Here is a 15,478-nt window from a genome sequence, read left to right on the forward strand (position 1 = left end):
AATTTCAGACGTGCAGGTCAAACTCCAATGTTAAATTTGCTTTATTGAAATGGCATTATGCAGTTTTATACTAGTATAAGTAGATTGTACTATATGCAGTTGTTTTTTTGCTTTTCATGAATGATTTACTCGGTCTAAAACACTTGTACTTGGCAATAAAAAAAAAAGCAGCATATAAAAATGGTGTTCAGAGTAAGACTTTATTTGGCAACGCTGTTGGCAAAAAATAAATGACAGATGTGTTTGTTGTCAAAAAGAAAAGATTCACTGGGTGCAAAATGTTTCCCCTGAACATGAGTGTAAAAAAAAAAAGCAAGGTATTCTTTAGCCACCCTCTCATTTGGGTGTTAGTTTGCTACAAACAAAACATCAAGAATACAAATATTCTTATGAATATAACATTTTAAGTACAAAACAAATGCATGACAATATTCCCGGGTCACTTAGACGATATCACAGCATGAGATAACAAAACTGAAACGAGACTTAGTGCTTTGTTTTGTCAAAAGGAAGAACTTGAGATCAAAATGAAACCACATTAAAAAGAAAGCTGTACTCTCCCAACTCATCTCATGGGGATCACTAGGTGCCTCTTCATTTAACCACCTTGCACAACCATCCTCTTAAGGAGATGGACTTATGTTACTTCAAGATTGGTGACTTTGTTGATGATGTGGGAACGCCTCGGTACACACTCCAGGTCAAACTTGCTCTCGTATATGGTTGGACAGATCTTCCAGCGGTTTTTGCGATAGATTCCCAGGTAGGTGTACACATCTGGCTTGTAAGAGAGAGCGCATTTGACTCCTGTGGAACGAATGATGGAATCCAGCTTTATTACCTCACTCTCATCAGTGAAGTTCTGGTTATAGGTACAAATGACCTGTTTGCCATCACTCTTATGGTCATAGGGACTGACTTTAACCAGGGAGATCTTGCCATCCAGGGCTGCTCTAGCTACACACTCCCATGTATGGTCCAACTTAAAACCAGAGTCCAAGTGCATGAGCCATTTGCCAGTGAGCACCCCGTGGTTCAAGGCAAGCTCCTTCACGGTCTGGAAGGTGACAGGCCGGCCACTGGCCAACAGTTTCTCCCAGCCCTCCTGAAGACCCACAACATCTCCAGTACTGGGGCAGTGGTTTGGGCCTAGCACAGCGATCCACCCCACAGGGCTAACGCCGCTTTCCTCATCACCGTGTCTGTACACTTGCGAGGGTGTGTTGCTCTCCAGCCAGCCATCAAACTCAGATCGTGGAGTTCTTCTCGAGTCAAACACAATCCACGGGTCCATGTCTGCAGCCATGGCCTCAGCGGCATAGGTTTCTGCCGCAAAGGAGGTCCCCACAACACTGTCAACCGGGACCACTTCTCCCTCCATGATGCTGTCAGTGTGAGGCTACTGAAGCTTGTCCTGCAGAAAGGATGGAGATGTGTGTTAGCATGTATCATACATCAACGTCGCCTCCATTTTGGGCCAGTCAAGATTGGAGACAAGGTAGTTGTCTGGATGAAAATCATGTTTTGATTTTCTCAAACTATTTAAATTAGTCATTCAGAAAACACATTTCTATTCATTGATTATTTTCGATTCACTAAAATTGAAACTAAAAGTGAAAATTATTCACTGTCAGAATGAACTGTAAAACTCATGTTACTAATAGCTGGCCATTATTAAGAAATACTAGGGGGGAATCAGCAAACACAGCTCAAATAATTTCCAAATTCATAACAGTGAAATAATACTACAATAACTATACTTGTTATATTTGCTCCTGATTTTTGAATTGCCACAACTATATCTGTTATGCTATACTCTAATAACTGATATTGTAACAATGCTGTACTATTTGTAGTACTACACCATCTCTCCTTACATAAACATATTTCATACTTTAGTTTACTACCTTTTACCATGGCATATGCACTTTCTTCCCCTTTCTCTGCCTGCTATATGGATTGCCTTATTGTTCGATTTGCTAACTCGACTTGCATATGGAAATTATTTATGCAAATCATTTCAGAAATGTAAATATGTTTGTGCTTTTGACCCAAAAACACTACGACTCCCCTGTGTACTTCTGTTCGGTCACGTTCTAGCACTGTCCGGACCAATATGGCACCGACGTTGACGTATCACTGCAATCATGGACCGGAGCGATGTTTACTGATGACGCTAACTAGCATGCTACGTTAGCAACACTCGCCCGGTAGCTACAAATGTTCGTCTGCGTCCCTCTTAATGCAAGTGTTGTTAATATATATATATTGTTTGTACGCCGTCCGCAGTGAACGTGTGACTGACCGCACAAAACATATTTTATATGCCTGGATATAGTTTCATTGGAGCTAACTAGCTAGCTAGCCATTTTACCAATCGTCCATTATCGTGGAGGTAGAACGATATTAATCACAGCCGGTTGTTGTTAAACACAGCTAACATTCAAATGCATACAACTGCTCAGTAGCCGCTGAGATTATTAGATAGAGACAACAAATTGTCACGTTAAGGCCTGACCTGCCAGCAGAGGTGCTGAAGTTTGTTGTCCAGTGTTATTCTTCCGCCCAAGCGAAGTCCCAATAATGTAGTCCCCCATTTATCAAAATATCCCACTTAAAAAAACGCTCTGAGGGATTTATCCTTTGATAAATGTGAGCGGAGATTAAGGCATGATTATCCAATGTCATACAATGCAGTGCGTTCATATAGTAAGGTTTTGTTTTATATAAAAACTAGCCGAAAGAGAAAAATATATATATATATGTAGTAAATTTAATAACTTAGTTAAATGACGATCCCCACTTAAATGACCGTATACACCTAAGGGTCAACAAATATGCAAGCTTACATTCAATTGTTTTTTTGTTTTTAATTCTGGCTGCTACCAAAAGCAACAACGTTTTGTTGTTAAATTATTAACTTTTAACTATTTTATTCCCTATGTGCAACAACTTGACGGGGCTAGGACCCGGCGCAACCGAGCTGCCAACGGGGAACGAGTGACGACGACGTGCTAACGAGTTAGCCGGCTAGCTGCCGCTATCTGGTGTGTGTGTACTCGGCGGGGGTGATTTACACATGATTTAGAATAATAATCCACCATATATTGCATTTTATTTTAGGTCAGACACCCACTTAATATAAATATGCCCAGCAAAAAGAAGAAATACAACGCCAGGTTCCCTCCGGTGAGTTTGAAGTTCGCTGAACCGGTTCAAACTGTACGATGTAATGCTAACTTCTGGAGCTAGCTTGAGTGGGATTCGGCCTGTTTTTATCACACATAGAGTTAACAATCCAAGTAGTAAACGCAAGTTTGCCGCTATGTACACTGCACTTATGAAAAGTAACGCAACTTTGCGTTAAGCCACTTTCGTTAGTAATTTACTCTAATTCACGGACACGGGTATATGTGTAAAATGAGCATTGTAAGTTAGCTAGCGACACCACGACTTAACGTTGTTTTTAGCATGACGAGCTAAGTGAAACTCAACATAACAAATCAGAGCAAATCTACTGTTAGCTGTTACTGAAACTTTGGCGATATTCAGAGTGCTTTCTTTACAGTTCTGATAGTTACATTGGGAACGAATGACCGATTTCAAACGTGCAGTCTGTTAAAACCCACAGAGTGATGCTAATGATTTAGTTATCGAACTTTGGAAGTGAATACTGATGCTTTAAGTGGTGTTGTTATGTTGACTTATTGTGCATTCACGCTGAAATTGTAACTTTTTGTCTTTCCAGGCGAGGATAAAGAAAATTATGCAGACCGATGAAGAAATAGGCAAAGTGGCTGCAGCAGTACCGGTTATTATTTGTATCCTTCATTCATCCAACCCAACATCTCTCAGTTGCAAGGTTTTGCACAGATCACCTGTGTGAGTGATTTGGATCTAGGTAGTAGTTTTTTAAATTTAGTTAAATTGTACAAGTCCATCAATCGATAGTCTTCAAATTATTGCCCAGACTCTGATCTGAAGTACTTGATTGATAATCTCAATTATCAATAGGAGTTTGAATGACAAAATAAGAAAATGATTGTTTCAGGTGTCTTGTCACTCTTTTTAACTTTTCTCATCCAAAGTTCTAATTCATAAACAACCCAAGCAAGGTGGTCATACTACATGGTGCCTAAACGACACCATGTACGTGACAGCAGGTATGCTGTAACAAATTTTCCTTAACTTTTATGTCAGCAAGAGCCCTGGAGCTATTTTTGGAATCGTTACTGACAAAGGCCTGTCACGTCACCCAGTCTAGGAATGCGAAGACAATGACAACGTCACATCTGTAAGTATTTTATGTTTGCATTACTTGCACTGAGCTCAAGTTGAGATATGAATGACATGCCATAGAATCACACTGCTGTATAGTAAAGGGTCTTAATTTGGATTAAGACATCTTAAACCATTTTTCCATGTGCCATTTCATAGGGTATGAGTTATTGTGTGTTGTAGGAATACATGCTGTGTTAGTTTTACTTGGGTTTCACTTACACATTTGAAAGAGTTGCATTTTGTGCAGTGATGCATGACATCAAACGTGGAAAATGGCCAAGACCAAAATAAAAATGTTGTGTTTTCAGTCACTGGTCAGACTGAAAGGTCTGTGTGTTTTTGTGTCGTATACAGAAAACAGTGTATCGAACTGGAGCAGCAGTTTGATTTCTTGAAGGACCTGGTGGCAACAGTGCCAGACATGCAGGGCGAGGGGGAAGAGAATCACACTGAGGGTGGAGGAGAAAAAGTCTCCCGCAGGTATGTCAGACACACACACGCTCACATACACACTAGAGCAGTGATACCTGGCCTGAACCTGTCGGGACTGGGTTGGGCAAAATTCAAAGGTCATGTCAATTATAATTTCAACTTCTCTTGGAGAAACATAGAGTAAAATAGGGTGAATTCTGTAGCATTAGCAGCAGATGTACATGGAGACAAGTGGAGCTGGGAACTTAACCCTCAACTCTTGACCTCCTTTTTTTTTTTTTTTCTTTTTTTTTTTAAGGTGACTCGCTGTACCACTCAGCCCTGGTTGCGTAGAAATTGACTTAGAAGCCAGTTTGACTATTTATGCCAATAGTTTTAATGCCAATGCTGTCCCTTTCCTCCACAACACCTCAAAATAAACCACCATGGTTGGATTGTATCAGTAGTTATCAGTGATTACAGTTTAATAAGCGTTAGTAAACAAAAAACGATCGTAGTTTTGTAAGTGTTGGTGATAACCTCGTGAACTCATGAATTCTTTTATATATTATGCGTAGCGTCCAAAGATACATCCTTGTATCTCACAGCTAAGTTTGACTTTTTAAACCTGGTTTACCACTTCATTTGTCATTCCATCATCTGTGATAAAGTCATTCAGTTCTGTGATAAGGACAAAAATCTGAACGTCTTTACTAACAGGAGTAGCTGATATACAGTATATATTGTTTTAAGTTTAACCAGGAATAAAACGTACAAAGTACAGGCAATTTAGAAATACACGTTTGGTATAGAGAATACAACAAAGTGCATCCAGACCAAACATCTACAGTCTGATGTTTCTGCCTCCAAAGTCATTAGAAAAGTGTCCAATGAGACCAGATGTTTTAATTTCAGATCATCATCATTTTCCAGAGAGGCTAGTCTTTAAACGCCGCCCCCCCCTTTGATCGGTCAAATGAAATTGACCAAACACTTCTGTTTGTCGTCTTTATCATCAGCTTTCTTACCTTTTTATGACTTTTTTTTTCCTCATTTGTTTTCAGACTAAAGATTAGCAACAACAAAAAAAAAAAAACAGAAAAAGAAAAACGGGGGCACATTTATTCTGCTCCACGGAGCGAGAACTAATTATTGAGGATTGTGGAGAAGAGAAAGCCGTATTGACTGTCAAATCAAACACTGCCATTGCCGCGTTATTGAAGCGGAGAGTCTGGCAAAGAATCGCACACAAAAATAAATGAGTCAGAAGTCTCTCTTTTTGCTAAATGGCGTTTCTGATTTGATTCAGATTTAATTTAAAGTGGTTTTAAGCTGCTAATATTTAGACATTTGGTCTCTGCTTTGAGGATGCGGCGCGTGGCGTCACAGCAACTTTGAATATAAATAAAAGGCTCAAACAAATTTCCACCAGCTGCATCAGTCGCATTATTCACTGCTTTGAAATCATCTCTGCTGGTTTTAATCTTCAATTTGGGCAGAACCGCCTCGCAGACTCATCCTGTAGAAGAAGTTTCATATTTTTAATTTGTTTTTTTGAGTTGTTAAAAAATGTGTGAACATATTATTATGCCGTGGATGTTTATGCACAAACAATTAAAGTTTTCTTGACAAAGACAGAGGGAATTGATTCTTCAACTAAGAAACTTAGTTGGCAACTTCTTTAAAAGCTCTTTAACAAATGTTTTCTTCTTCTTTGTTCCCTCTCCTAGGGGTCGAAAGCCAGGATCTGGGCGCAAGAACGGCGGGGCCGGCTCCAAAGGCAAGGACAAGAAGTTATCTGGCACAGAGTCAGAGCAAGAGGTGGGAACTGGATTTGCTTGCCAATAACGCACCACCACAGGCCAATAGCTGTCTGTAGTTTGAGAGATTTGCTGAGAAATGGCTGATTGTTGTGTTTCCCCCGTGATCGATAACAGGACGATTCTGAAGACAGCGAGACAGAGGGGGACGAGGAGGACGGCTCTCAGTCGAGCACAAATCTACAGACTGCAGCCAAGTTTCACAGGTACGGACTCGATGCTTTATAAAGAGACATCTGGCGTCAACGCGTTCTTCTTGTAATCGTTGTAGGTTTCTCATTTGGTGATTTTCCATCCAACTTTAACATTTTATAAATAATATAATAAATTAGTAAAGTGAGGAACGAATGTAATTGTTGGTCCAAAAACAGGAAAGTTCTTGTTCCAGCAGCAAAGACTCAGGCACGTAAACGTAACAAAATATAAGAAATGGTATGATAAGAAAGTTGAATCATTCTAGTCTCTTTTTGAAAAATCGTCACAAAACTAAAACTATAAAGAACACACTTTGTTGTAGCACAATACACCGTATGTGTTGAGCGGGGACACAGTGCTGTACTTTGCTCAATTCATTTTTCCTGATGGTTCACAGTTCTGCTTTAACCCCGCCTCCGCAGCTCAAACGCGCCCCCGCAGCTCATGCCCCTGGGCAACATGGTCCCCGTGGGGGGCAACATGGCCCCCGCACATCCACAGGGCGCCATGGCCTTCGCCCCGCACCCCTCCATGATGAGTGTCGCCCCGCCTCCACCAGCCCCCGCGCCGCACAACGACGAGGACGACGACGACGAAGACTATGACTCTTAGCTCCGCCTCTCGCTCTCCCTCACACACACACACACACACACACACGCTTGCATACACACATACATGAAAATGAACGTGTCCTTTCAATGTTATTTTCGGGGGGAAAAGACTCTTCATCGCTGCGCGCTGGCAGTAAAACGCCCCTCAACGCGTGGCTCAAACAGGACCCCGCCGCCGCTGGAGACAGGAAACCGCTTGTATAGTATGTGTTTTAATTTTCTTTTACTTTTTTTTTTTATTATTATTATTTTATGATAGAGAAGAGTCCGACGTGGATGTTTTTTAACCAGTCAGTTCTTCTACTTTGACTATTAAAATGGCAGTGGTCGCTGTCGTCGCCCGTGAGCCTCCAGGATACAGCAGACAGGATAGGTGTGGTTTGTGTTGCCTTGTAGCGTTTTCTTTCTTTCTTTCTTTCTTTTTTCGGCACTTTCTTTTATTCCCTCAAACCTCTGTAACCGACACGATGAAGGGAACTTATCAGTCATCATGTAAACTCTCAGGTTGGCTGAAAAATCGCTCGATCTGTTCATGTTAGTTCAAGCCTGATTACAGCCTTTAAAGCTCGTGACAAAGACCATTAGGAAATGGAGACAATTTCAGGACAAGAGCTTGTAAAGTAAGGCGATCAGTCACATAGTCGCTGTATTATATTATGTCGCTATCACTCGGCTATGACTGACTGCTGTTAAGGCCCCACTCGCGGGCTTTGCTCGTCGATTCAGTTGTCTGGCTCTGACACAAACGAGGAAGTTGGTGTATTTTTACTATAGGTTAGCCAGCAACACCTTTTCTTTTTTTTCCCCTTTTTTTTTTTAAATTAAGATTCTATTTTTAATTGGTGTTTTTTATCATGAGAACTGTAAAAGCTTCATGACCACGGCCCTGGAGATGACACCCATATCAGCAGAGGTTATTGATTTACATTGTGTTGTTGTTTTTTTTGATAGTGTCAGGCATTTTGACCTTTATTCTTTTATACGGCCGTTAAAACCCCCCGCCACCCCCCTCAAGTTGAATTGCTCATCAGAATTATGACTCGAATCTTGACTTTGTTTTTAAAGTTTTCAGTAACCTCCTCCTTTATCTTACATTGTTTTAGACGTATGTCCGTTGAAAAGCAGAGTCGGGGGCTCCCATTTGTGTGTCAGTCTCGGTATGAAATGTTTCCAAAAAAAAAGAAGACAGTTGACACTGTATTGTAAACTTTTAACATTCTTTTTATTTTGTATGGGTGAAATAAAGTTCATATTTCAATTTGAAAGCAGCAGTCCTTTCCTTACCTTTGTTGGCCAGGAGGAGGAGCTACACCAAAAACCTGACTCCTGTGACATCTTTCCCTTTTGTCTTTCTGGCTTAATATTCAACCTCCAATCCTCGGCTTTATTTGCCCATTGTTGTTTTTCTGTGTTGATTTATTGGCCAGTGACTCATGTAACCTGACAGACAAGAGCCTGGTGTTTATCCTCAGCTCTGCCGTTGCTGTCGCCGCCGCCTGCCATTTGCAGTAAATCAGATAAATAAGACGGTACAGGTCTGTAGAAAGGTGTATGCACAGATGGGACTGGAGGGATTGAACTTGTGAGGTATCAGCAGAAGCTTGTCTGTTTCCTTCCATATCAAACTTCAGCACCTCATCAGCATGCTGTCTGAGTGAGATCTAACAGTGTCTGTGATCGTGCGGCAAGATTAGAGCAGACGTGGCGCTCATTTCCCCAACAAGACTGTTGTGTTTCGAGAGGCAGGTTGTTATGTAATAAATGAAAGTGTAACAGCTCTGTTTTCTGACTAGAAGACAATTGATCCCAGGCCGAACAGATTCCATAAAGGAAGTATTATTAGTGAGCAGTAAAAAAAAATAAAGCAGTAACCAGGAAAGGTTCATAATAAGGAACTGCCAACAATAACAGAATGAGTACAAACAGTTCAGGAAATTCACATTATGGAACAATTGTCCTTTTCTCTGAGATGTGTTAATGAAAGGTGTTGTTAACGGCTAGTGTGTGTTTACAACGTGAATTGTGATATGACTTAAGTCTTAAGTCATATCACAGATTCTAAAGAAGTACTGGGTGAACTTTGGATCTAATCCAGAACAATTTGATACTGCTGTCTGTTCTGTCTTGTTTGTATTTGTTAAATAATAATAACATATATATATTTATATATATAGATATATATATATTTATATTAAAAAATATATATAAATTAAAAAAAAGTAAATTAGGCAAAAGAAAAATATACATGTAAAAATTCCATAAAGTTAACCAGTGATGAACCAGTATCAATCAATACACATCCACACACACACACAGGGATACTTGTCCTTGAGCGTTTGTGTGTGTGTTTGCGTCCAGCCTCTTTCCTCTTCCTCCTACTGTCTTAATAGTTTTTTTTCAAACAGACCATTTACGCCTTGTCCACCACCACCACCACCCCCCAACACTCAACTAACCAAGCCCCCACAGATCCACTGGCAACTACATAAACAACTGCATCCTTCCTGCCCAAGCGTTGACTCAGCGGACTGTGAGGAGGAGGGTGGAGTCTTTGTGTGTGTGTGTGTTTGGTTTTAGGTGGTTGACTTTTAGGAAGGTGGGTGTCCAAACAAACGGCGCCCCTGTGAAACAAGGGAGCGATGGGGGGGAGAAGGAGGAGAGCTATCAAAGAGTACTGGCAGGAGGAAGCACACTGTTTCCACACAGCAGCCGTCCAGGGCCAGAGGTGGAACCTGTCATTCCCCCGTTCCCTCCCAGTGAAACCACAGAAAGCTTTGGTGCTTTGGAAAACATGGGAAAATTTGGCACAAATAAAGGGAATTCCTTTTTTTTCTTTTTTTTTTAAATAAAAGCCTTTCACAGAATGGCCACATGTTTAAAACACACCTTGTGGCCTTGATGAGAGGACACAGCTCAGTGATTCACTCTCACATCTGCATGGCAGGACTGTGTCGTTGCTCCACAGTGATGATCACATTAGAATAAACACACAGGAGTGTGAGCACTAATGATTATTTTCATAACTGATTTTATCTGCTCTCGCTTAATTAGTGACCTCGAGCTGCAACTGACGATCATTTTCACAATCAGTTAATTCACAAGTACTCAATTATTCTCGGTCCATAACATGTGGTGAAGGTCTTTTTTTAAAAAAAAAAAAAAAAAAGTTTTTTAAAATAAATATTATTTATTAAGTATGGTCAGACAAAAGAACATCTTCAGTCAACAAATTGTCTCCCACTGAAACCCAACATCAGCTCTTTGTCCTCTTTTTACACCACGGGGACAATTTTAGTGTCCTTGAAAATTTAGTCTCAAGTGTCAATTCAATTCAATTAGTTAGACACAAATTAAGGGGTTTTTTTTGTAGGAGAGGGGTGCAAAGAATTAAGAATAATCATTTAAAGTACATATATATATATATATGTGTATATATATATATATATATATATATATATAATTAATTCTTATTATTAATTCTTATATTAAATATAAGTACATCTGTATACAGATATTATAACGCGAATAATGTAGAATAACTAGTATCATATGAAGCACATTGTGCAATAACATCTAGCGGGAAATGTACTTTGTTTATTCGACTTTATGAATTTTGCACCTGTTACCCTCAAAGTAAAATGAGCCTTAATGAATAAGAGGGACATCCGGTGTGAACTTCAAAATAAAAGGCACAATAAACTGAGTGGTCGGGAGAGAAATCTGCAATGAATTAGTGTTTTCTCCCCAAAATATCACGCCATAAAATAATAATTTCATAAAAAAAATTACTGTTTATTGTGTTTATTGCAACAAACTTGACAGTAAAGATTGTTTTTGCAGGTACTTTTTTGTATGATGTATGTATTTTCAGGAGTCATGAAAACAAAGATAGAATAAAAAGCTCTTAAATACACACACATTCATTATTTTACTCAGACAACAAATAATCTCTTTTTACACTGTACTGTATATATCGTTGTATTTTTTTTTACCATTACTATTTCTTTTTCTTTAACTCATTTCCCCATTGAGGGGCTACGGAAGGATAATTTAATCTTGTCTTATATTAAACCTTAAAATAAACAATTTTATTACTGTAAAAGTGTAGCTCTCTATGCACTTGTAACTTTGTGACTATTATATAAAGTTTGTTATTTAGTTTGAAACATGATTGAATACATTGCACTGCTTGAGTCACAATTTTATTGTTGTTGGTTGTAGGTGTTTCTTTTTTTAATCACATTTTATTGTAAATCAAGGCAAATAACTAATCATATATGTACAATTTATTGTATTTATTATGATTTATTTTCCCTGCAACATTATGTTGACATGGGCTGCATGATAATGATTTATGTGGCAGAATTTAACCTTAAGTTTGACCTAAAATCACTTCCTGATAACAAACGTTTATAACAAAAAAAGCATTTTATGTTAATTTGCCTGTCTTGTTTTGAAAAGGCATTACCGGAAGTGTCTCGAGTGTTCGTGTGCAGCTTGACCGCGGCCTGTCATCTGACTCTTTTCCTGTTGGGAGAGAAAAAAGTTTTGAAACCCCACCCTCTGCACTGACTGGAAGCACAGGCGTAGAAGTGGTTCGAGGTGCCGGATAGTGAACAGTGACCGAGGAAGAGCAACGTGAGAGGAAGATGAGAATGGAGCTGAGTTTTAAAACCCGACTCTAAGGACCGTAGCACCGACAGGACCAGGCCACGGACGTCAACTCCTCTGAAAAACTAACGGAACTTGTTTTGTTTTTTTTGGCTTGTTGTTGTTTTAGTTGGCGCTTCTCTGTGGGAAGTGAACAGGTTTGGATACAGCTCTTCCTGTTATACGGTTCCTGTGTTTATATCTCGTGATAAAGCTCAACTTCTGATATAAGGCTGCTGTTATGGATACTCCCCCTCAGCGGGATGCGGGATTTCCTGCGGGAGCGCCGCAAAGTTGCGGCCAGACGCGGTAACTGAAGTTTCGGTCCCAGTTGTGCGAGCTGGTCAGCCCTGAAACTTGTTGTAAAAGCACTGGTTGGCTGGACTGAATGCTCCTTTCCTGCTATTCTTCTCAGCTTCTCAGCGCTTCCTGCTTGTGGTGGCCACTGCACTTAATGGCTAAAAATACATAAAACTCAAAATGGACAACTACACTCTGTGGGGAGCTTAATTTTGGTGCTGCACTCGCAACAATTATAGTCAATTTACAGCAAACTCCAGCCCAATTTTTTTTTATTTTTGTCTTTTAAGCTTTGGGTCGTCACTGAACAACTCAACAGGTGGCAATTTTGAAAGAGGGAAGCAAAGATCCTATTCGCCCATAATGAGGTGATTCAGAAGCCTCTCAAGTACAGACCGGTGAAATGATATTGTGCCCAAACCATGAGTTGGGAAACCACACACCACATCACTTACAGGGAGAACTTCAGTGGAGACGGCGCTGCCTTTCTGAGCTTTGATACACTCCGTAATAATCAAACAACAGCAGTTCTGCATGTTCAAATGTAGACCTTTTGCATTTCACGCAAACACGAATGAAAGACACTACTTGTTGGTCAAGCTTTTGAATACATTTCACTGGTCCCTGATGAACCAACAAGAAAGACAGGAAAGGGAGCGAGGCGCAATAAAGTACTCCTTTGTACTTTATTTTCAAACCCTTTGGGCCCTAAATCTGATCCAGCCAAAACATCTGCTTGAGGCTCCATGGAGCCACTGAAGAGCATATTCAGCCGTGGAAACTGGAAGAACTTGGAACAATCACAAAAAGGGAACTTCACCAATCCCGTGTGGACGGCCTTATTCGACTATGAGGCGTCCTGTAAAGATGAGCTCACCTTGCGTAAAGGTGACCTGGTGGAGGTCCTCTCTCTGGACTCTGAGATATCAGGGGACGAAGGCTGGTGGGCGGGTAAAGTCAACAACAAGGTGGGCATTTTCCCGTCCAACTACGGTTCCTTCAAGCCAAGCGGATACGGGAAGCTTCCGGGAAGCGGCGTTGTCAGTGAGCTTGGCCCGGCTGTGGTGGGCGACTTTGACCCCGAGCAGGTGGATTTCAGGGAGCTGAGCCTTGAGGAGGTCATTGGGGTTGGGGGTTTTGGTAAGGTGTATCGTGGTACATGGAGAGGCGGGCTGGTGGCCGTGAAGGCTGCTCGCCAGGACCCGGACGAGGACATCAGTGTGACGGCTCAGAACGTGAGGCAAGAGGCACGTCTGTTCTCCATGCTCCAGCACCCGAACATCATTACCCTTAAAGGTGTCTGCCTGCAGGAACCCAACCTGTGCCTCATCATGGAGTACGCCTCAGGTGGGCCGCTGAGCCGGGCACTGGCGGGGCGTCGCATCCCGCCGCATGTCTTGGTCAACTGGGCCGTGCAGATAGCCAAAGGGATGTTGTACCTCCACAACGAAGCCATCGTCCCCGTCATCCACAGAGATCTCAAGTCCAACAACAGTAAGTCCTTCATCCTGTGTGCAGTGCATGTCATTGTTGGGGTTACACTAAACAAAATCAGAGGCATAAACCATAATGGGGCTCCCTGTCAGCAATGGGACATGGTGGGCTAATGTAAATTTAAAGCTACAAAATGAATCTCATAGTGTTTACAAGACTGTATCTAGAACAAAGACAGCAGTTTAAACTCTTAACTGACTGGGAAGTCTGTGGACCAGAAGAATTATTAACTCAAACGTCTCATTAGTCTGGGAAAATGAATTATCTCTTCACTGGTGATTCTGGCGCAGAGTCCAAGTTGTTGTCTGCAGGTCATTTATCAGCTTTATCCATAGTTTCGGTTCCCGATCACGACAAAGCATTTGTAATAAGCAGTGCAACTGCACATCTTTTTGGATTGAAGCCCTGTCATGTGACTCCCAGGCTGTAAAAGGTATGCCAAGGTCGCAGAGGCCTGACAGGCCTGCGAATATATGTTGTTGATAGCAAAAATGCCCTGATTGTTTTTCAGGAATTCTAGAGGAAGCTTTCATTTCGGCACCGTCTCAACTCACACGCTGGACTTTGATGCCGTACTGTTGGAGGGTGTCAGGGGAAAAGGTCTTGCGTCAGTGTTTCGGGGTCAGGCGGTAGACACATACGCTTTGGACTTTGTCATTAAAGCTACGTGGGAGAGCGAGATGTGCTGCTGATAATACTTTATGCCCCCCTCTTTGAAGCAGAGTAAATGGATTTCTCAGCTCAAATAGGCTCATGGCAAACGTAAACACTGAGCTACCTGACTTTTACAGCAGACCCCCCTCTGTCATTATCATTCTTGAGATGCAGCATATAATCCCTGTCAGATCTGAGTCCAAAACACTTCCAACCCTCCCCTCTTTTCATCATAGCTTTTACTGTGGAGCGTCAACACTAAAGTACAAAACAACAACAGATACTATTTTCTACTTGTTGAACTAGGAACACAAACTAACACATGTGAGAAATGAGTGCTGCCCGTTTCGGAGAATGGGACCTTAGTTAGGAACATTAGAAGTGGAACGCCCTTGATTCAAGGTTTGTTCAAAGAACTGTTCAGCATTTCATGAAAAAAAAAAGTTTTCTCCCAGATTCGCATTCACTGGTCTATCTTTTTTTCTTTTTTAACTCTCTCTCGGTCTCCCTCAGACCAGCAAGCATCACTCTTCCCATTCCCCTCCAGCGTCTGCTCACACTTTCTTTCACCTCTCACTTATCTTCACCCATGGGCCAGGTTATTCTCCAGTGTGACCTCTCCGCAGAGCCAAAGATAGCGGCATTATTTTCTTATAGTCTTTGTTTATGAGCCAAATCGAGGTGAACACAATCCCTCTCTCTGTACACTTGGAGATTCTATCGCTCTCCTGCCTCCTCCAGTCTGTTGTTTTTTAGCTCTTCTCTGAATCTTTGTCCCTGGCCTGTCCCTACATGTCTCCACACTGCCATGGCCCCTGCTGTGCCACTGAGCAATATCCTGTTGTGGCAGTGGAGGGGGTGTGGAGGCGAGTGGGAGCAGTAGCGACGGGGAGGCGGGGTGGGGACTCATTTTCGAAAGACGCCCTATTAGGTTTGATAATAATATGCTGGAAGTGGGTAGCTGCGCTGGCAGGTTTAACACGCAGGTGCCGGAGCACCTTGACTCTGAGAGCGTCTTTAAAGCAAAACCCTTCTAAACAATACAGTACAGATCAGAGAGGC

At 41.4% G+C, this 15,478-nt stretch overlaps 3 protein-coding genes across 3 annotated transcripts in view; 2 read left to right on the forward strand and 1 right to left on the reverse strand.

The window, feature by feature from the left end:
• Positions 1–181: 181 nt before the first annotated feature.
• Positions 182–2,705, reverse strand: c3h11orf68 (chromosome 3 C11orf68 homolog). The gene is made up of 2 exons (XM_058624435.1): positions 2,519–2,705; positions 182–1,414 (listed from the first exon to the last, which is right to left on the reverse strand). The coding sequence occupies exon 2, from the start codon at positions 1,379–1,381 to the stop codon at positions 638–640; it is 744 nt and encodes a 247-aa protein (XP_058480418.1). The 5' UTR covers positions 1,382–1,414; positions 2,519–2,705; the 3' UTR covers positions 182–637.
• A 172-nt stretch (positions 2,706–2,877) lies between these two features.
• drap1 (DR1-associated protein 1 (negative cofactor 2 alpha)) lies at positions 2,878–8,583 on the forward strand. Its single transcript, XM_058624436.1, has 7 exons — positions 2,878–3,189; positions 3,749–3,821; positions 4,201–4,294; positions 4,636–4,761; positions 6,423–6,513; positions 6,630–6,718; positions 7,130–8,583. The coding sequence occupies exons 1-7, from the start codon at positions 3,148–3,150 to the stop codon at positions 7,317–7,319; spliced, it is 705 nt and encodes a 234-aa protein (XP_058480419.1). The 5' UTR covers positions 2,878–3,147; the 3' UTR covers positions 7,320–8,583.
• Positions 8,584–11,879: 3,296 nt separating this feature from the next.
• LOC131456177 (mitogen-activated protein kinase kinase kinase 11) overlaps positions 11,880–15,478 on the forward strand; it is a 47,087-nt gene continuing 43,488 nt past the window's right edge. Inside the window, exon 1 of the mRNA XM_058624245.1 lies at positions 11,880–13,762. Coding sequence (XP_058480228.1) covers positions 13,015–13,762 — 748 coding nt within the window. The 5' untranslated portion in view covers positions 11,880–13,014. The remainder of the gene's footprint in view (positions 13,763–15,478) is intronic.

Source organism: Solea solea, chromosome 3 (assembly GCF_958295425.1).
Source record: "Solea solea chromosome 3, fSolSol10.1, whole genome shotgun sequence".
NCBI classification, from domain to species: domain Eukaryota; kingdom Metazoa; phylum Chordata; class Actinopteri; order Pleuronectiformes; family Soleidae; genus Solea; species Solea solea.